The 21,343-nt window shown below is 50.9% G+C and overlaps 1 protein-coding gene across 5 annotated transcripts in view; it reads right to left on the minus strand.

The window, feature by feature from the left end:
- The window catches only part of LOC105495775 (Jun dimerization protein 2), a 42,609-nt gene continuing 21,266 nt past the window's right edge, over positions 1–21,343 (minus strand). For all 5 annotated transcript variants that reach the window (XM_011765513.3, XM_011765509.3, XM_011765514.2 and 2 more), the window contains 2 exons: positions 8,707–8,811; positions 1–926 (listed from right to left, as the gene is read on the minus strand). In XM_011765513.3, the coding sequence (XP_011763815.1) occupies positions 741–926; positions 8,707–8,811 (291 nt within the window). In that variant the 3' untranslated portion in view covers positions 1–740. The remainder of the gene's footprint in view (positions 927–8,706; positions 8,812–21,343) is intronic.

The following is a 21,343-nucleotide window of genomic DNA, read 5'->3' on the forward strand; positions in this document are numbered from 1 at the left end:
AAAATCTTTTTTTTGTAAAAAATATTAAAAAAAAAAAAAAAAAGGAAAGTATAAAAAACATGTGCAGTTGAAAGCCCTGCCAGGACAGCCAGTCTGTAAACATTCGGTGAGTATGTGCTTTGGAAGGGCGCCCGCGCCTCAGTGCCCACAGCAAACTCCAGCAGGGCTGGCGAGGGTGCGCCCGGCTGCCGCCTCCTGGGCAGGGCCGCGCTGGACCGAGGTGGGTGGGGGCATCAGGGCCCTGCAGCACGCCCCTCTCCAGCTTCGCATCAGGGTGAGGGGCAGGGCTGGGGGCAGGTGGGTTGCAGTTTCATTCTGAGTTCTGTCCTCAGCCTCATTTTGGTTGCAACTCATGGCTTTTCCTGGCTGTTCGGAGGTTCCTCGGGTGGGTGCCCTGGTGAAGAGGCCGGAGGAGGGCCCAGGGCTGCCTCACTGGGTGTCTCCCTGGCCTCGGTGCCTCTGTCCTGCCTTCTTCAAGTGGGGCCCCAGGCAGGACAGCCCTACCCGAGGGTCAACTTTGGTCTCAGCGCTTGGTCCCTCTGGGTTTCCTCAGCCTGCTCTTCCCCCTGGGTGGCTGATCTGAGTTTCACAAAAAAGCTCGGCTGATGCTGGCTGTGCTGAACCTCATTGTACAGTTTTTCATGCACCAAAGGAAGGGCCATCTGGGGCCCCCCTCCTCCTCCCTCTTCGTCACTTGTCCTCCTCCTCTTCCTCCTCCTCCACCTCCTCCCAGCCCATGGTCACTTCTTCTCAAGCTGCTCGAGCAGCGGGTTGCCTTCTGACTCAGGGGTCTTGACACTGTCGGTCCGGACGATGCAGGTGGGGCGGTGTCGGTTCAGCATCAGGATGAGCTGCTGCCGCTCCTGCTTCAGCTCCTCGATCTGGGTCTTCAGCTCTGCGTTCATGAGTTCCAGCCGCTCCGATTCCTGTGTGCAGACACAGAAGCATGCTGTGAGTTTCACGGGGACTGGCTCTGTAGTTAGGCACAGGGCATGCTGAGCTGGCATTGGCCTGTCTTCTGCAGGAGGAAGCACAGACCCTGCTACTGAGCCCCTGGCTAACTGACTTTCTGCAGGCAGTGCCCGCCACAGCGGTGACACTGGCGTTACATTCAGGTTATATTCTAGGGCCAGCCAGGCTCACGTCCCACCTCTCTTCCCTCCCTCGATCCACCCCAGCTTCAGTGACTGCCTTGCTATCGCTCAAATATGCCAAATACTCTGTTGCCTCAGGGCCTTTGCACAAGAAAGAAAGGGTGGGCAAAGAAAGGCCAGGTGGACCTAGAGCAGGTCTATGGAGCAAGCATGGGGGTCCCTGAAGGGGGACACAGATGGCGGTGTAATGGCAATGTGCTTTGATGTGTGACAGACACATGTGGGAGATATCTTGGCCGGTGGGATGAGTGAGTGCAGTGTGGTCATGTTATTCCTTCTAAAACATGTGCTTCCTAGCTATTAGTCTGTAATTATTTCAATAGCCTCTTCCTTATCCCTATAATCTGGAAGCTTTCCCCACAGACAGGGAATCAGCAGTCATCCTGCTGGATCCCAAATGAGGTTTCCAATAGACCTCGAGTGAGATTTCCAGGGAACTTCCAGCTCAGCTGGAGAGGTTCCAGGGGAAGAAAGGAAGGTTGACGATTTGATTCGGGAGGTGGCGAGGATTACACGTCCATAGTGTAGATGGCAGATGGGCATATCCATTCAAGGCTTGGGGAGTTGAACAGTAAAACAGCATCCGAATAATTTTTCTTGGATTATGTCTAAAAACTTTGAGAGTTGACATTTATTCGAGGACCAGCAAAGTTTCAGACCAGTGGTTCTCAACTAGGACTGATTTTGCCTCCTAGGAGACATTTGGCAATGTCTGCAGACATTTTTGATGATCACAACTCAGGGGGAGCTGTGCTACCAGCATCTAGCAGGTAGACGCCAGGGATGCTCTAAACACCCTTCAATGCACAGGCCAGCCCCAGGAGTATTTAGTCCAAAATGGCGATAGTGCAGAGATTGAGCAACCTGTATCAAAGAGCAAGCAGTAGTTGCAACTGCGTATGTGACAACCAGAGGGCCTGTGAGCCCATAAGCCTGCCGGTCCTCCTGGCAGGGCACAGGTGGAGCAGCCTCCCCAGGGGGTCCCCAGAACCCTCAGTGGGCCCAACCCTCTCCCTCCAAGGGTGCCGTCTTCCTCCCACAGCCAGTCTGACCGAACTGTTCCTTGTACTCATCTCCGAGGCGGCAGCATGAGTGCCTGGGAACTCAGAACTGCTGAGACGGGCAGGCCTCGTGACCAGACGCTGAGAGAAAACAGCCTCACTAAAGGGAAAAAAAATGCTCGGGGAAAATATTAAAAACCAGCTCTGGTGGTTTTTGGTTCCACAGGCTGGGACGTGACTGGGAAGCTGGCCTGGTCCTCTGTTCGGAGAATTCCCAGAGAGGCGCATCTTGGAGGGCCAGGAGAGACCCCGTGTGAATCCATGGAAGCCTGTGAGCCCTCAGGCTGGGGCAGTTAGGTGCCAGTGTCAGCCCCCTGCTCACTGGTGACTCTCTGGTGACCTTGGGAACTTCTTACAAACCCTCTGACCATCATGGTCTCCCCAGCCCAAGGACTTAGCTCCATCTTCAAACTCTCCTGAGCCTCCGATTCAAGGAGTGTCAGGGTAACCCACCCATCCGTGAGTGTTTGCTGAGGCCCTGCTATGTACAGTGAATGCCCCGGGGAATCCAAGGGCCATGAGTCCCCAACTGGCTCTTGTGGCATTTCCACCGTAAGCGGAAGCAGCAATCTGTGCAACAAGGCAGAGCTTGCTGTGTGACCATCAGCCACCCAGGGTTCAGAAGACCTTAGAGAGGGCTAAAGAGCGGGTCTGACCTTGCGCATGAAAGATGGGTTGACTCAGGCTGGGTTGAGAAGGGGAAGGAGGGACTTGCGGGTGGAGAACCCTGAGTGAACAAAGACCCAGGCACGGGAAAGCTTAGGATGGGTTTAGAAGGAAAAACTATTCCACTGTGACCACAGCTCGCTTTAGGACATAGTAGGGTAGAAAGCTGAGAAGGTGGGTTGAGAGCCAGCCCGTAGCTCTGGAAAGCTTGTGGGTTGAGAATCTGAGTCTAGAAGCAAGTTTCTTAACTTCTCTGAGCCTCAGTTATTTCTTTTGCAGCCAGATGAGGCTCTTGGGGATTAGATGAACTCACAGGGAAAAGCACTTTGTAAACCAAACAGAGAGACTTACTGTAACTTATAAGCAAGAGAATAGCATAAAGAAGAAAGAGAGGGAAAGAAGGAAGATGTCTCAAATAAAAATCAGCAGATCTTGGTGACTGGCAGGATTTGGAGAAGGAAGGAGATAGGGCAGAGAGCTGACTATGAACCCGATGGAGGGTCTGAGGAATGGAGCCTGAGAGGGGAGCTGTTCTGGAAAGTGGCGGGAAGGAAAAGGAGGAGTTTGTTTTGGGTACAGTGAGTTTGAAGTTAAAACTGGACATGCAAGGGGAAGCCTCTGACAGGCAGAATTCAATAGCACTGCACACATAGATCTGCCTCCTAGAAATTACCACGTGTCAAACCAACTCCATGGGAGCGTCTGTATCACACAAAAAGATGAGTGCAGTGTAGGGTAACTTGCTTCACTCATGCAGCTATCATACAAAGAACATTATATTCTGTGGGTTTTAAATGTTAGGGTACATCATGGAATATCCCAAATTCTGACTGGCTGTCAGAATGTAACTAACTGCTTTTTTTTCTTTTGAGACGGAGTCTGGCTCTGTCACCCAGGCTAGAGTGCAGTGGCAAAATCTTGGCTCACTGCAACCTCTGCCTCCAAGGTTCAAGCAATTCTCATGCCTCAGCCACCCAAGAAGCTAGGATTACAGGCATGTGCCTCCACGCCCGGCTAATTTTTATATATTTAGTAGAGACAGGGTTTCACTGTGTTGGCCAGGCTGGTCTCGAACATCTGGCCTCAAGTGATCAGCCTGCCTCGGCCTCCCAAAGTGCTGGGATTACAGGCATGAGCCACCGTGTCCGGCCAGGATGTAGCTAACTGCCTTTTAGTTCTACTGCCTTCCATACTCAAAGAGTTATTAGTTGGCTCTACATATTTATTTATTGTGTAAGTATAAGTTGAGTTCAGAAGAATCTTTTTTTAAAAACCATGATTGTAGAAGTGGTTTGTGACTTTATAACAGCAATTACCTAATTTGTTTTCCTAATTAATGAAGGAACTAAGCGAAGATCTTTCTCGCATTAATTATGAAGCATGTACCTCTGGCTGCATTTTTGTTTATTGTTTTGCCTTCTTTTAGATATTTATTGCCCCAGAGAAAATGAAACCATTTGTTATTTTAGAATAGAATTAGTACATGTTAAGGTTCTGCCTCCTACACTGTGGTTGGCAAAGGCAGTAGAAAGAATACAAGGTGAAGAGCTGTGTGTCCTGGCTTTTAATCCTGGCTGTGTGACCTTGGCCACGTCACTTCCTCTCTCTGGGCCTCAGTTTCCTCCCAGAAAATATGATGATTGGCCCAGGGGACTTTAAGCATTAAGATTGTTTAAATTGGCTGGGCATGGTGGCTCACGCCTGTAATCCCAGCACTTTGGGAGGCCGAGGTGGGAGGATCACTTGTGTCCAGGAGTTCAAGACCAGCCTCGGCAACACACGGAAACCTCGTCTCTACAAAAAACAGAAAATTAGCCAGGCGTGGTGGTGTGCCTGTAGTCCCAGCTACTCAGGAGGCTGAGGTGGGAGGATCACTTGAGCCTGGGAGTACAAGGCTGCGGTGAGCTATGACTGTGCCACTGAACTCCAGCCTGGGTGACAAAGTGAGACTCTGTCTCAAAAACAGCAATAGCAACAACAAAAGATCGTCTGAATCTATATTTTTAAAAAGCTATTCTAAGGCACATAAAATAGAATTCCACTAACTTTCTGTAAGAGCTGAGAAGCAGCCTGATATGCCCTTTGAGCCTGAAAGACCTGTCTGGATTAAAATCCTGACTCTGCTACTTGCTAGCTATGCTTCTGCGAACGAGTTTCCTAATTTCTTTTGAGTCTGGGCAACCTGAATATTGTGTGGGTCACAGAGGAAGCCCCAGGTTCTCGTCCTGACTCGGCCACTGTGTGACCTTGAACTTCATCAATGGATGGGACTGCATTTCCTCCTCCCAGGGCCACTGTGACCATCAAGGAGAGAGTGGCTGTGAAGACCAGAGGGCACCAGAGGAATGTGAGATAGCATTATTGCTACTAACATCTAAAGAACCTGGGTTAGGACAGCATTGTGAGAGAAGCTGCCAGCATTATACAAGGCAGAAGCCTAAGGGCCACTGCTCCTGACTGCAGACTGGAGGAGGTACTGAGGTAGCCCCAGGGCCTGTGGGGTGTGGCCCTGACCCCTCCCAAGGCCTGCCTCTTTCCCTGGGTTCAGGGCTCGGCTAGTCTAGGCAGGCAAACTCTGAGATGCAGTAAGAATCTTGCAGGTGTAGATCTGGGTGTCCAGGGGTCAAGGGTGGGACGGTGGTTTTTTACCTCTAATATATATATACAGTTGTCTCTCAGTAGCCGTGGGCAATTGGTCCCAGGACTCCCCGAGGATACCAAAATCCAAGGATGCTCAAGTTCCTTATATAAAATGGAGTGTTATTTGGATATCGCCTATACATATCTCCCATATACTTTAAATCATCTCTAGGTTACTTATAATGACTAATACGATGTAAATGCTATGTAAATAGCTGCTATGCTGTGTTGTTTAGGTAATAATGACAAGGAAAAAAGTCTGCATGTGTTCAGTACAGATGCTTTTTTTTCTGAATATTTTTGATCTGCTGTTTGTCAAATCACAGATGCAGAATGCTTGGCTATGAAAGGCCGCCTGTAGATATGTGTTCCAACTGTATATATACCCTTACTTCAAAAATAATTAATATTTATTAACAGCTAATATATGTATCTCTGAGCCTTGTATTTTACCTATTAAAAATAAACTACAAGAGAATCCCCCCAGGTCTGCAGGCACTGACTGTCAACACAGCCGCCTGCATTCATGCCTTGAACTTCACACCCAACCTCTGCTTCCACGGCTGGGGAGGAGGAGGAGAACACAGGGGTGAGTGGAGGGCTAGGCTTGGGCCCAGACAATGCTGCCCAAATCTCCTCCCAGACCCCAAGGCCACACACTTCTCTCTCACTGGAACAACACGACACTTCCAAAACTGATCCTTCTACCTCAATCTGTGCCCCACGTTGCCGCCAGTGGGATCTTTTGAAGGTATGCGTCTCCCTTCCTGCAGCCCTTCAGTGGCTCTCCATGACCATATAATTCATCATCCTAGTGCAGTACTTGTGAGAGTGAAGGAAGCGGCTACTAATTATTAGGCCAGGACAACAGACACAGATTGGGCATGGCTCAGGCAACCCAGCATCTAGCATCACCCTATTATGAGGGATCTGGGCCCTGCCTGCCTCTCCAGCCCACCGCTTGGTACTCTAAACTCCAGCTGGTATCCTTTTCAATGCCTTAAACACATCCTTAAACAGCACCTTTTGCCTTTGCTTGAGCCCTTCCATTCCTCATAACCCCCTAGGGCCTCCATCTCACTGCTCCTACTCCTCTTTTATGTCTGAATGGAAGCAGCCTTTCCTTAGCCTAGACCAGGACAGGGCCCTTGCTGTGTGTTCTCACAGCTCGCTGGGCTTACCAGACACAACGCTCGGCACACGTCACTATTCCTTGTTTCCTGCCTCCCATCCCACTACCAACACCGCCTGCCTGCCCTCTGTGTCCCAGGCACTCACTACACACCTACTAAATGGATGAGTGGATCAGCAAAGGATGAATAAATCCAAGCCCACCACTCGCTAGCAGTGTGACCTTGGCCAAGTAACTTGACCTCTCTGAGCTACAGGTCAGTCTCTAAAATGGGGATAAATAATATTATCTCACTGGAATGTTATAAGGATTAAATAAAACATGGGAAATGCCTGGCACACCGTAGGTACTCAGCTAGTGTTATTGGAATGTGAAGGGCAGTGAGTGCCGTTCCTTGGGCACCAACTCTTTATTGCACTGGTGTGTCACTAACATGCTGTCCGCTCAGGCGTATCTCGCCTAGCAATTGGCTGACAAGCTCTTGAAGGCAGGGATCTCACGCGAAGCTTCTCTAGTCCCTGCTGTTTCTCATCCAGCTCTGCTCATGGCAGGCACTCGGTGCTGGAAATGAGGTATGTGACACTTCATCCATCTTGAAGGCTCGTGTCTTAGAAACTTCCTGAAGATTCCCAGCCCAATGTTGTAGCACCCTCTCTTCCAACGGGCTCCCAGATCCAGGAGTCTAACTCCTGTCTACAGTAACCATTCCCTGCCCTGGACACTCACAGCCTGCAGGTAGATACATGGCCCCATGCCGTCTACACCCAGGACCACAGAATAGCTCTCTGCTTGTTGCAAGTATGAGAAGATCCCCACAGACCCTCCAGAGTCCAAGAACACCAGGCCAATCTAGCCTTGTCTCTCCAGCTCCCACAGGAGGACTGTGTCTGCTCCTTCCTGTGTGCCCCCAACGTACCCAACACAAGAATGCACATTTAGTACATGCTTAAAAATACCTGTTGAATCAATTAATGAACAAAAGAGCAAATGAATGAATGAATGAATGAATGAATGCCAATATAGCAGAAATGTGGACAAATTACTTAGCCCCCACACTTCCTTAGTTTCCTTATCTGTAGAAAGAGAATAATGAAGTTACCTACTTCATATGGTTATTATCCCAATAAAATGAGATGATGTACATACAGCATTTAGCACAGCACCCAACTTTACAAATAGTGGCAACTATTGTTAATTACTGTGTATTTACAGAATAGGACCTGCCCCATTCTGTTATTATTATACATTATCATTATTATTATTCAGCAGTGAAACAATGATTAGGGGTGGAAAGACCAGAGACTCCTGGCCTGGACTGATTAGCTTTCTGGTCATGTTTCCTCACTGCCAGCCACCATTTCTGAGATGCAGGGAAGCTCTAAGAGGCAGGACTCGAGAGAAAAAGAACAAACATCCTGCTTGGCACATTCCAAATGAAAGGGCAGGTAGGGCCAGGAGGAAAAGCAACCCCTGGCTGATCTCTGCATGCAGAGCTGACCTCTGATTCCCAGAGGCAGCATCAAAGAGCTTGGAGGTCACCTTCAGTGGAGCTGAGGGGCTGGCCAGATGGCATGCAGGGCTGGATAAGCCACCTGCAGCTAAGGGAAGGAGCTTTTCTCTGTGCATAGGTAGCCAGGCCAGAGGCTGTGTCCAGTGCCTACATGCAGGATGTTACTACCTAGCTTCACTGGCACCCACCCTAGACAACTTTGGTAGCCACCAGGGAGCCAAAATAGAGAGTGGCAGTCCTGGACGATCTGGGTCAATCAGCACCAAGGGTCTATCCTCAGTGGAGGGGAACTTGGCTCCTCCTTCCTTCTTGGGCTTCCAGGGGTTGTGTGGGCAGGAACTGCTGAAGGCTGCCCTTAGTTGTCTTAGTTCAGAGATGGGAGAGGAAACAGGAGGTAGCAAAGAGCAGAGGGGTCAAGGCTGCTTTGGCAGCTGCCAGCAGATGCTCATTGACTACAGAGACATCTGATGGCCTGTCCTGGTCCAGAGTACACAAGCTCACTCCAAGGAATGGCAGACCTCCCCACCCACCCAGTCAGCTCACCCGCTGCAGAAACTCCGTGCGCTCCTTCTTCTTGTTCCGGCATCGGGCTGCTGCGACTTTGTTCTTCTCCCGGCGCCTTTTCCTTCGCTCCTCTTCCTCATCTAGCTGTGAGGGCACAGAGCCACTGATTAGACATTGAGGCAGGCTTGGAATACAGCTTCTCTCCTGACACACAGACAGAGGGACAACTTCGCCTTTCTAACCCATGTCTCGGCAGTGAACAAGTGATCACTTCTGCCAGCCCACTGCCTGGAGCATTGGAAGTATCTCCCAGCCAGTCCAAGGATCCTCTTAGAGCATCCCAGGGAGGAGTCAGAGGCCAAAAAGGGAAGGGATTCTGCTATGGTTTGAATGTGTCTCCCAAACTTCAAGTGTTAGAAACTTAATCCCCAATGCAACAGTGTTGAGAGGTGACACCTTTAAGAGGTGATTAGTAACAATATTAATGAATGGATTAATGTTGTTATTAGAAAAGGGGGTTTGTTATAAAAGGAAATTTGGTCCTTTCTTGCTCTCTTGTACTCTCTTGCTTTCCCACCTTCTGCCCTAGGATGATGCAGCAAGAAGGCCCTCACAAGACACCAGCACCTTGCTGTTGGACTTCACAACGTCCAGAACTGTGAGAAATAAATTTCTTTTCTTTATAAATTACTCAGTTGGTGGTATTCTGTAATAGCAACACAAAATGGACTAAGACAGATATCTGGGTTCAGATGTCCTGAGGGAGAAGCAAGCCCAGAGACTTAGGAGGCCCCTTGCTTCTGTCCCCAGGGTCCCTCAGCTCTCCCACAGGTGGGCATCCTGGGGGAAGAATATGCAAAAGCAGAGAAAAGGATTAAAGCCAGATGAGGAGTTCAGGAGGCCAGGAGCTTGGCAAGTCTACTCACATAGAGGTGGCACCCAACGGGCGGTGACGGCCTTTTCTTTTGCCCAGCCCAAGCCCTCTGGGTACAATTTTCCAGGCCAGTCGTTCCCAAGCACTTCCTTTAAAAACGCCTTGGGCATGGACACAGGTTCTACATTCCACTGCCACCCCTTCCTACCTCCTTGACTATCTTTGTCTTCTCCACTTACCTTCTGTTGGGATTTAAGATCTTCCCTGCCCCTCCATACCCAATATTCCTTTCTTGGTCCTTCCAAATGCTGGGATCCATTTCCTCTTGTCACTAACAGTCTCCCCAGCCTAGGATGCCCACCTGTGGAAGAGCTGAATGACCCTGGGGCACAAGCAAGGGGCCTCCTGAGTCTCCAGGCTTGCTTCTTCCTCAGGACATGTTAAGAAATTCACTATGCATGAAACAGGACCCCTCAAATGGGGAGAAGGAGACTCACTGCCCACTAGCACAGACTTCGAATCAAAGTTGCTGTTGTTATTGTTCCATTAGTAATAATAACAAGAGGTGCCATTTGTTGCCTACTTTGCTAAATGCTTTAAAAACATATCTTTTAATCCACACCATCAAAGTCTTATGAGGAAGTTACTATTACTGTACCATTTTACAGATGGTGAGACTGAGGCTCAATAGTTCAATTTGCCCAAGGCCATACAACTAGAAAATAGCAGAGTCAGGATTCAAACTCAGATTTCTGTGGTTTCAACCATCCTGCTCCTGACCACCAGCCCTTACAGCCCCAGTCCGTCAGGAGCACTTGATGTGGCACCTCTGCTGTACATTACCTACCAGGAAAATCTGAAGGACACCCAGGACCAGCTGGGCTGGGGACAGCCCAGAGTCATAGGCCATTAGAGAAGCCGTTGGATTGCCCTGGGCTTGCCAACTCTCTCACTTCTCCAGCCAGGGAGAAGGGTGCGGGGGGTGACTCTGGCAGCCCAAGGCCTGGAACGAGGTCTCAGCCCAAAGGGCTATAGGCCAGGAAAATAAACAGCCTCTCTCTGCACACTCCCAGCATGCTCTGGGGGCTCAGGACAGAGTGCCTGGGCCCGAGACCAGCACCATGGCCATCAGCACAGGCCTTGGCAGGGCAGCCCCCTTTCTGCCTCCTCACCACCTCTGAGCTTCTCCCTGCCCGACTCCCACCCCACCTGGGAGTCAGCTGCAGAGGCGCCTTGTCAACACCGCCACACCCAAGCACCTCCCAGTCCCTTGGCCTTCTTTGAAACTGAACCAGAAGTGACAGCTCCTCTGGCTGACCTGTATCTGGGAAAATAGAAACCTGGCTGAAATTGATTCCGCCCAACCTTAACCTCACCCCCAACAAGGCCAAGGTAACCGTGACGACAGGCAGAGGGAAGGAACTGGAGGAAGTGGCTGGCGGTGCAATCTCCCTTCGGCCAGGAGGGTTTGCCCACAAACTGCCAAGGTGATGTGTGCAGCCTGGGTACTGCAGGACCTTGTGTCCTCCCCTGAGCAACCAACCTCTGTCCTCCAAGGCTTCACTCCCTACCCCCGCCCTGCACATGGCCTTATTCCACAGAAAGTCAGAAGCAGACGGAAGCTGCTTTAGCAGCAATGCAAAGAGATTCAGAGCTGGAAGAAAGTTTAAGAGATCAACTGGGCCAGGCTGAGGCCCAGGTCAGGGGCCACTCCTCCTCCCCTCTCCAGTCACATTCATCCCCTCCTGCATCACCCTCTACTCCAAATGTCTCACCCTTCTCCAAGGCAGCCACGCCCTCTCAGCCTTGAGTGAGATATCCTTCCTTTCCCACTTGGTTAAACTCTTACTCAACCTCGAGAGTAAACATCACCTCCTCCAGGAAGGGTCCTTTGACTCCCCAGATAGAATCAGCTGCTTTTAGCTAAAAACAGAACTACCATTCAACCCAGCAATCCCATTCCTGAGTATATACCCAAAGGAATAGAAATCGTTCTACCATAAAGACACATGCATGTGTATGTTCATTGCAGCACTATTCACAATAGCAAAGACACGGAATCAACCTGAATGCTCAATGACAGATTGGATAAAGAAAATGTGGTACATATATACCATGGAATATTATGCAGCCATAAAAAGGAACAGGATCATGTCTTTTGTGGGAATATGTATGGAACTCAGGTTATTATCCTTAGCACACTACTACAGGAACAGAAAACCAAATACTGCATGTTCTCACTGATAAGTGGGAGCTAAATGATGACAACACATGGACACAAAGGGGGAACAACACACACTGGGGCCTATTTGAGGGTGGAAGTTGGGAGGAGGGAGAGGATCAGAAAAAATAACTATTGGCTACTAGGCTTAGAACCTGGGTGATGAAATAACCTGTACAACAAACCCTTGTGACACGAATTTACCTATATAACATATCTGCACATGTACCCCTGAACCTAAAATAAAAGTTAAAAAAGAAAAAGAATCTGCTGCTTTTTTGGCGCTGCTACAGCACTGTAGGAGTCTCCATCGCATCCTACCACAAGCCTTGGTTTGTGTGGGTGCCTGTTTTCCCTGCTAGCCTGGAGGACGGGACCTGAGCATCCCTGGCACCTGGTACAGCGCATGGCACTCAGGAGGGGCTCAACAAATGTCACTCAGATGAATGACTGGAATTCAGGATTCCGGAGAGAGATGCTACAGGCTTGGGTTCTTTCATTACAAAGTGACTTATTACCCGTGTTTGGATCTACATGGCCTTTTCCCCAGCACTCACGGAAGCTTTCTCTGCTGGGGTGGCCTCTTCTCTCTGTTTATAGTAGGCCAGCAAAGCTTGGAGACTGGAGCCTGCCTTCCCTAGAAGCACACTGGCTGAAGGCAGAGTTTAGATTTGGGGGCACAGGCCCCTGATAGCTATGGCAAGTCTGCATGAGTCCTAAGCAGGCCAGGAAAAAATGTAGGGTATGTGCTGAGGCCTAGAGTCCCCAGTTCCACAGCCACCACCAGCTTCCAAGCCCAGCCCCAGGCCTTTCCTGCACCCATTCCCCCAACCTTGGCTGGTATCTCCCAATGAGGCAAGATGTTCCCAAACTCCCATCCTCACACCTTCCCCATTGAAACTGTGCTGCATCACCCCTAAATCCTCACGCTGCTATTTAAGAGCTGCCCAGAGATGTAGAAAACATCTGTTAAGGTCCTACCAGAAATGAGACAGGCGTTTGGCAGAGCCCCTCTGCCTTCATGCCTCACAGCTAACTTGGAGACTCTCCCCAGCCCTCCCTGGGACTCCTTCGTCCCCAGAGTCAGGGCTGCTGCCTCCTTCTTCCTGGTGCTTCTTGAATTCTCTAAAGCATTTGCCCATGTGTGGGAGAAAGACGGTAGAGAGTATTTGTACCACACGCGGCTCTGACATCTGAACCCGGAACCCCAAACTGGCTGACAATGATTTGCTTCTGCAGATACAGCTGGAAGAACCAGGATGTTTGAGGAGGAGGCAGCTCAATACATTTAAAGAACCATGAGATGCGGGCTGGGGGTGGGAGGGGAGCATGCTTTTCCCTGTTCGCAAACTTAGCGTTGGCTCTGTTTTCCCGTAGTTTCCCAGGAAGGCCCAAGGGCAAGGTCATCTGGATCCCGGCAGTGAGGGGTGCTGCTGCGCCACACTTCACATTGGATGGAGAGACCTGGGGACTTAGGACCATGAGGGTCCTCGTGTGGAGCAGCCCCGCCTCACCCAGACCTCTCCTCAGACAGCCTGTTCTCAAGTCCCTGCCACAGCTGACTGGATGAGGCACGAGCGGCTGAGCCGAGCTGTACTCACTGTCCTGGAATTTTAAATTGGTCTGGGAGATGCTGAGTGCTGGACTGAGGGGTCATGCAGGGCCGGGCAGCCAACTTCAGTCATAGGCCCGGAGAGGCAGGAACATCGGGCTGTGAAGTTTAGGGTAAGCAGAGACCACAGATCACGTGGCAAGAGAGAAACAACCACGCAGCTCCAAGATGGGGTCAGGGAGACAAGGAAGCAGGCAAAGAGAGGGAAAGGGGAATGGAGAGAAAAGCCGGGCCTGGAGCAGGGAAAGGCAGGCGGGGTGGCCAAGGCACACATTTAAGCAAGTGCAGGGTCAGCACCAGAGAGGGAGCACCTCCTGCATGCCATGCCCCAGGCACCTCACCCAGGCTTGCTCACCTCACCAGGCCCTGAGACAGAGCGTGCCCCACAAACAGGTAGACAGACATAGAGACAGTGGGACAGAGAAACACAGATCACAGACATGAAGAAGGGGAGAGAGAGAGAGAGAGAGGCAGCGCCACAGGGAGAGAAACATGCAGAGATGTGGACGGAAGCCAACGGTACCGACAGAGGAACAGACAGTCGACAGACAGAAGACACACAGAGAAAGATGCTGTCTTGGTCCTCTTGATGCCACCCTGGTAAGAACTGACTATGCTTCTTGTCACTGGGACTGTGAATCTGTCCTGAAAATTCCTCCTTTGGCTTGAAGGGAGTTTGAGAAGGTTTCTGCCACATGCCACTGAAAGATGCCTGGGACACCAAGCTTCTACCCTTGGAGGTCAGGTGATGCCAGGGGCTAATGGAGGAGCTGAAGATGGTCCTTAGCGATCAGGGGAGAAATCCCACCCAGGAGCGATGTTCCTAAAACCGCTGAGAAAGCAGCAGAGCTTGGATGCGGAAGGGCCCTTGAGCAGCAGCTAAGAAAAGGCAGAGGTGGGTCACCTCGGTTGGTACCAAAGCCCCTGGACTAGGGGCTCCCAGCAGGAAACAGGTGTTTATTTAAAGGAGATTAGTGAGGGAACTACTTACAGGGTGTGGACAGCGCTTAGGGAACCCGGGAGTTCCAGTGGAGTCACTAACACTTCCGGCCTGAAGCGGCTAGGGTCAGGAGAGATGATTGGAACCCAGGGAGAGCTGTCACCTAGCCACGGCAGAGGGTCACCAGACAGGAGCTGTGCTCTTTGGTAGAGGAACACAGCCACAGCCCAACAGGTGCCCAACAGGGAGGGATCAGGGGAATGAATACCCCAAATTCTTTTCCAAGGCTGTTCTCAAGTCCCTGCCACAGCTGACTGGACGAGGCATGAGTGGCTGAGCCGAGCTGTACTCACTGTCCTGGAATTTTAAATTGGTCTGGGAGATACTGAGTGCTGGACTGAGGGGTCATGCAGGGCCGGGCAACCAACTTCAGTCACAGGCCCGGAGAGGCAGGAACATCGGGCTGTGAAGTTTAGGGTGAGCAGAGACCACAGACCACGTGGCAAGAGAGAAACAACCACACAGCTCCAAGAGGGGGTCAGGGAGACAAAGAAACAGGCAAAGAGAGGGAAAGGGGGATGGAGCCTCTTAATGGCCAAGTTCAACCAGGAGCCAGAGTGGAAGGACTCCTGGGTAATGTCGTCCATTGATATGGGCCACCTGGGGCACAGAGCAGGGTAAAACAGGAATGGACCTGATGGGCAAAGAGGACTGTTCCGTGTGTGAATCTATCTCTGTGATTGACATAAGTCCACCCCCAGTCCTGGCCCCAGTCAGGGCCTGCAGGCAGGAGTCAATGACAGCAGCACTTGGGAGATTCCTACAGGGATTCACAGGGTCATCCCCACAGTGAGCACTTCCTGGACGTTTGCCAGGAGTCAGGCACTGTGGAGTGTGGCTGACCGACAGCACCATCAGCCTCACCTGAGCACTTGTTAGAAATGCAGTCTTGAAGGCCACCGGGACCTACTGAATCAGGGTCTGCATGCAGTACATGCGCACGCAGATTTGTGTGCCCAGACAAGTTTGCCCTGGAGCCAGTTAAGGACTCAAATAGGCCATTTAGCAGGTCGTAATGATTCCACCTGCAAAATACATCTCTAAGGTGTCCACCACATTCTCCATCCCTACTGACTCCAGCCTGGTCCAAGCCCTCGTCGCCTCTGCCCTGTAAGACTGCAGTGGCTCCTAAGGGCTCTCCCTGGCTAAAACACAAGTCAGCTCCTCTGCTTACAACCCTCCAACAGCTTCCATCACATGTGACCCACAGAACCGAGAAAACCCGGCCCCTCATGCCTCTCTAACCTTCCACTACATCGCCCTCCTCTACCCCTCAACGCCCAACAACAGGCCTCCTTCCTCTCCCTCAAAACAACAAGTTCTTCCCTGTCCCCTGGGTTTGCACTTGCTGCTCCTTCTGCTGCCACTTCTTGACTTCTTTACTGACCACCCTAAACTGAAAGCCCTGTCCTGTTACCATCTCCCTGTGTATTTCCTTCAAGGTGTATTCACTAATAGCACTTACCTTTTTCACATGCATGTTTGCCTGCCCACTGTCAGTTTCCCATGAAAACCTTAGTTAATCTATTCATAGTTAATCTATATAAATATCTCAGTCTATCATCACCTTCACCACTATCACTCAGCCACCAGAGCTGAGCATGGCACAGAATGGGTGTTTATTAACTAAATTAACTACATTTAATTTGCTGTCCCAGTAAGTCACCCAGCACGGCTCTATCAGCTTCCCTGCTTTTGTAGATGAGGAAACTACAAATATCAAAGCTGCGTAGATGCTCAGTGACAGCTCAGGATTCGAATCCAGGTCTTTGGGCCCCAGGGCCCGAGCACATCCCACTCTTCAAGGGGTGGGTGGTCTAAGCGTGGTCACTGCCCTTAGAGTTAGAAGTATTTAACATGTTTTAAAAAACGTTATTGCACAGTTTACATGAAGGTGTAACATTCAAGCTCCACGGTTTAAAGGAAGGGACGTCACCAGCTCCTCTCCGGCCTAACCCTCACCCATTTCTGTGTTTCTCACGCCCGGTCTGCAGGTGGCATGGCATTTCCGCAGTGACAAACAGCAGCCCAGATGTGATTTTGAATTCTGACTTTTCATAAGCGTTTTCAAAAATACAGCTTGCAGGACCCACAACGAGACAGAATGAGAAAGAGAAATGACATTCTCAACCCAAGGCACTGAAAATAAGAAACTCTCACATGGACAAAGAAAGGAAGTAATAAGTGAAAATAGAGAAAAAAGAAAAACCAAAAAACCCTAGCACTAACCAGAGTAGCACAGGTCCGAAGGGCTCCGTCTCATACTAAGAATTGTCGCCTGGGCAGAGAGAACCAGGCTAATCTGAGACTTGAGGCATCAGAGTTGACAGTGTGAGCTTTGGTTGGTGGGGCTGGGGGGTGGTCTTTAAGACCTGAGTTCCTCCACAAGCTCTGCTGTAGACCAGCTGTGTGCTCCTGGGCAAGTTACTTGGCCTCTCTGAGCCTCCATTCCTCACTGGTACAGGAAGGTACTGAGCCCTGCCACACATGGTAGTGATGGGGACTGGGTTCCAGCCCAGAGCCAGGAGCACAGGAAGAGTTCCATGATGCCAGCTTCCCTGCCTGCCTTCCCAGGCAAGGCGGAGGCGGTGCTATTGCAGCAGCGGCACACTGGCCTGCCTCGGGGCAGAATGCGGCACAGAAAGGAGACCTGCGGAGAGGGAGGAGCAGGGTGGGGGGTTCTGGGCGTGCTGAGCTGTCAGTGAGCAGACCTGGAGTAACAGCCCCGCAGCCTCCAAATCTAGCCTCGAGCCACGCACAGCCAGCCAGGCCCACCAGGGCCCCCCTGTATGGAGGAGCCACATTTCAACACCAGGGACCCATGAGCACCCTGGGAAGTAAACACCCAAATACCAAACATACCAGACATTCCCCCACATAAACAGGGCTGCACTGAGCCAGGGGCTGCGGTCCTTCCCCACTCCCCCACCCCCCATCAACAAAGTAGGGCAGTTCAGGGACAAGACCGTGGCCTGCCCAGCCAGCTAGGCCCACAGCCTCCTCCCACCCCAGGAGGGAGGAATGAGGAAACCCCAGGGGCTCTCAGCCAACTCCCTTGCTGACCCCCAGCAGCCTGCAGGGGCCAGGCCCTCCCAGCATCCCCCATGGGGCTGAGCTGTTGGAAACTCTCTGCCCTCCTGTCTCTCCCATCATCTCTTGCCAGGCCTTCTTACTCAGTGGCCAAGGTCTGGACCTCAGCTGTGAAATACTGAGCTGTTTCAGTGAACAGCGGGCAGGGCTTTAGGAGAAAATTCAAGACAAATGGTCAGTCTAAGGCTGGGGTTGCAAACTCACATCACCTCAGGGGTCAAGCAAGCAACTCACCATTAGTGAGGGAGGAGGGCTGGATGGGGCGGTGCCCACCCCTCCTGCCATGGGAGGGGACACTACCCCAGTGGGATGCAGGCTCAATGCTGCTAATTCTTCCAAGTTTTCAAAAATATATAAATTTTTAAAGTAAAATCTCCCAATTTGGAATGTCAGCAACAAATTCCATTTTGAAAGGAACACCACATGAGCCAAACAAAACACATCTGCGGGCTGCACTGGCCCACGGCTGCGGGTTCATGACCTCCGGCAGGTGGCTGACCCTAGCGCACTTGTCCTCAGGAGCCTGGGCTCTGGTCACCACAGTGCCCTACTCTGTGACCTCGAGTCAATCAGGTCAGCTCTCAGGTCCTGGGGCTCATCTTTAATAAGCACAAGTAGCTCCCAGTTCTCAGTAACCTTCAAACACACCTGCAAGGTGGGTCTCAGAGGCCTTATTTTACAAGTGAGAAAACTGAGGCTCAGCGAGGTGGAGTGTCTGCCCGAGGCTGCCGAGCTGGGAAAAGACAGGGATTGACTCCATTCCATCAGGCTACCTTCCACACGGTGGGCTGGACTAAAATCTCTGCAAAGTCCTTTCCAGCTCTGACTTCTCTGGGTTTTTATTCATCCAGCCTTCAAGGGTAGCGTAGGCCTGCTTGAGGGGAGAAGGGGTGGGATGTAGGAAGGGTGCCCCCTAACTTCTTATAAGAAGTTTCTTAGCTGGGCACAGTGGTGTACACCGGTAGTCCCAGCCACTCAGGAGGCTGAGGCTGGAGGATTGCTTGAGCCCAGGATGTTGAGACCGCAGTGAGCCATGATTGTGCCACTGCACTCCAGCCCGGGCAACAGAGCGAGACTCTGTCTCAAGAAAAAGAAAAGAGAAGTTTCTGCTTTTACAGACTCTTAGTGCCAGGGGCTCTTGGAAGCACCAAGGCTAATCCCTAGATTTTACAGATGAGGAAACTGAGTCCCAGAGAAGGAAATGGCTTGCTCTTGAAGACAGGGATTGGATCTTCACAGACCAGCCCACAGGACACTGCTCAGTCCATCCTCCTGGGAGGCTCTGCCTGACTGTGCATCATCCCTCTTTCCTGAATTTTCCATGCCCTGGACCCACTCCCCGACACCTGCCCATCCTCTGACCTTGCCTTTCCAGTCTCCTGCTTCTTCCCATCCCTTCGGGGCTGTTTTCCAGGTCCCATCCTTGGCCTGCTACTCTCCTCACTCGATATGCATGGCCTGTGGGTCTCTGTTTTCATTTGCCCAATGGTTTCAGCCACCACCCATACACTAATGCCAACCAAATCTGGATTTGCAGACCCAAATATCCAAGTGCCTGCTGGACCAGACGCTCAATGTGGATGTCCCTGAGGGCTCACTACCAGCCTCGCCATAACCCCATCTCTCTTGTTATCTCCAATTTTGATCACACCAGCCATCCAATTCTAGATTTTAAATCTTCCTCAGATTTGCTCCCCCCATCTGCCCCCACTGTCACTTTCCAGGCCCACTCTCTCTCCTGGACCACTGCCCCAGGCCCCCAGGAGGCCTCCAGATCCTGCACAACCATCCTCCACCCCAGCCATCAGAAGGAATCTTTCTAAAATACAAATCTGACCCAGTTACTGTCCACCTTACCCTCAGGATGAGGCCCAAGCTCCTATGTCAAATGAGGTTGCTGACACGTGGCCCCACCTGCTGTGTTCTTACCACCTGTTGATCCCAGGGTTCCACTCTATGCTCCTGAAACACTGAGGTGCTACATACCGTATGCTTCCCTGGCCTGCATGCCTTTGCCCTGCTGTCCCCTTAGCTTACTTCTCATGTCTCCTGTACATGCAGCTGGAGGATCACCTCCCACAGGAAGCCCTCCCTGATTTTCATGCCCTGTAGGCTGAGGAGGTGTCCCTCTGCTCTGAGCGTATCCTGGCCCCTACTGTATTATATTCTATTCTCTGTTTCTGACTCCTCCGTTAAACTGGGAGTTCCACAAGGGCAAAGTCTGCATCTTACTGACTTTTTGTGTGCTCAGCACCTTGCATGGTTAGGGAGGAAGGGAGGCCTGATCCACAGAGCTGGTGACCTGGGCAAGAACCCAGAACTCCTGACTCCAAGTCCAGGGCTCTTTCCACTTCACTTCAGCTGCCCCCAACACCAGGATGTAATCAAGCACATTCACCTGTGAACAAACCCACACACTGGACGCTGTGCTCACTCAAATCAGCTCAGCCAACCACCAGGTGAAGGCTCTGAACAAGAGCTGGCAGAGGCAATGGCTCCACCTGCCAACATGAGTCACTCGGCTCCCATGGCTGGGGGCGCGGGTGGATAAGCCATTGCTCTGTGTGCACAGCATCTACAGGAAACGGTGGGGAGCAGGGCTGCAAACTAAGCTCCAGCCTTAGATTCTGCAACTGAGAAGACCCAGAGACCCTGGATCCTGGCTGCAACCTCAGGTCAGGAACTCAAGGCCAGAGAAGGGAAATGAGTGCGCCCAGGTCCTGGGTCAGACAGTGACAGGACCAACTGGAAGGCTACTGCTTTCTGGGAAGAGGCAGGGGACACCCTCTGTATGAACTGAAAGCCTGACACCCTACAATCTTTGTGGGGCATCAGAGCCCACGGGTGGATCCTTCCAGACTGACTCCTCGGTCTCCTCACATCTCAGCAAGATGCAGCATGTCTCTGATCACGGCCCTCCCAACTCCCCTTGTCCATAGTAAAAACCTTCTTCTGCATTAACAGATCCCCAAAAACAATAGGCCGCCGAGGTGTGAGGCTGGTTTATATGAACAGAATAGGAAAAGGCCATTCTCTCAAAAACCAGTGGAGAACAGTCCCATTTCCACAGCTAAGAAAAGACAGCATTGTGTTTGGAACAAAGCCTGAGAAAGCCAGCTAGGCAGGGTGACACCCATTTACAGCCGGTTTTGCTAAGGAAAGAGCAAACACTGTTACTACAAAAGTGAGAACGAGTCCAGGAGATGCAGGAAAAATCACCTTGGCACAGACAGAAAACCTAACACTGAAGAGGAAAAGAGATGATGATTGCTAGGAAATCCTTTTGCTGGAGAAGAGCTATTTGGGGAAGGATGTCTTTTGCTGAAATATGTCTATTTCAGGCCCATTTCATATTTATGATTTAGTGGGGTCTCATTTCCCACTAGGCAATCAATCTGTTTTCTTGTCCAATTGACAGTCACTTCAAAAGATAAGAAAAGGAGAGAAATGGTGGCCCCCACAAGACCCTCACCACTCCCAAAAGACTGGTAAGAAGCAGAATGCATCTGGTAGGGAAAAATCTGTCTTCTTCTCAAAGAGTTAATAATACAGCTGAAACTGACTCTTTAACAACAACAAATGGTGTAATATGCCTTGATTACACTGGGTCAAAAATGGAGACAAGAGCTCCTGCAAAATGACTCTATCTACAATTAAATGAAAATGCAGTCGTTGCACAGAATATTTATGAACAAGGCTGTTCTGAAAGTCCCGAGCTGGCCAAAGTAGGAGAACATTTCAAGTGCCATCTTATTAAAGCCTTTGAAAGTCATTTGTCTTTCATCATGAAGGTGAAAAACAAGGTCCTTGGCTTAATTATTCTCTACCAAGGCAGTTCCATTTAATCTGTATGCAGGGTGTGTGGCTAAAACGTGCATT

This window comes from Macaca nemestrina, chromosome 7, assembly GCF_043159975.1.
Source record: "Macaca nemestrina isolate mMacNem1 chromosome 7, mMacNem.hap1, whole genome shotgun sequence".
NCBI classification, from domain to species: Eukaryota; Metazoa; Chordata; class Mammalia; order Primates; family Cercopithecidae; genus Macaca; species Macaca nemestrina.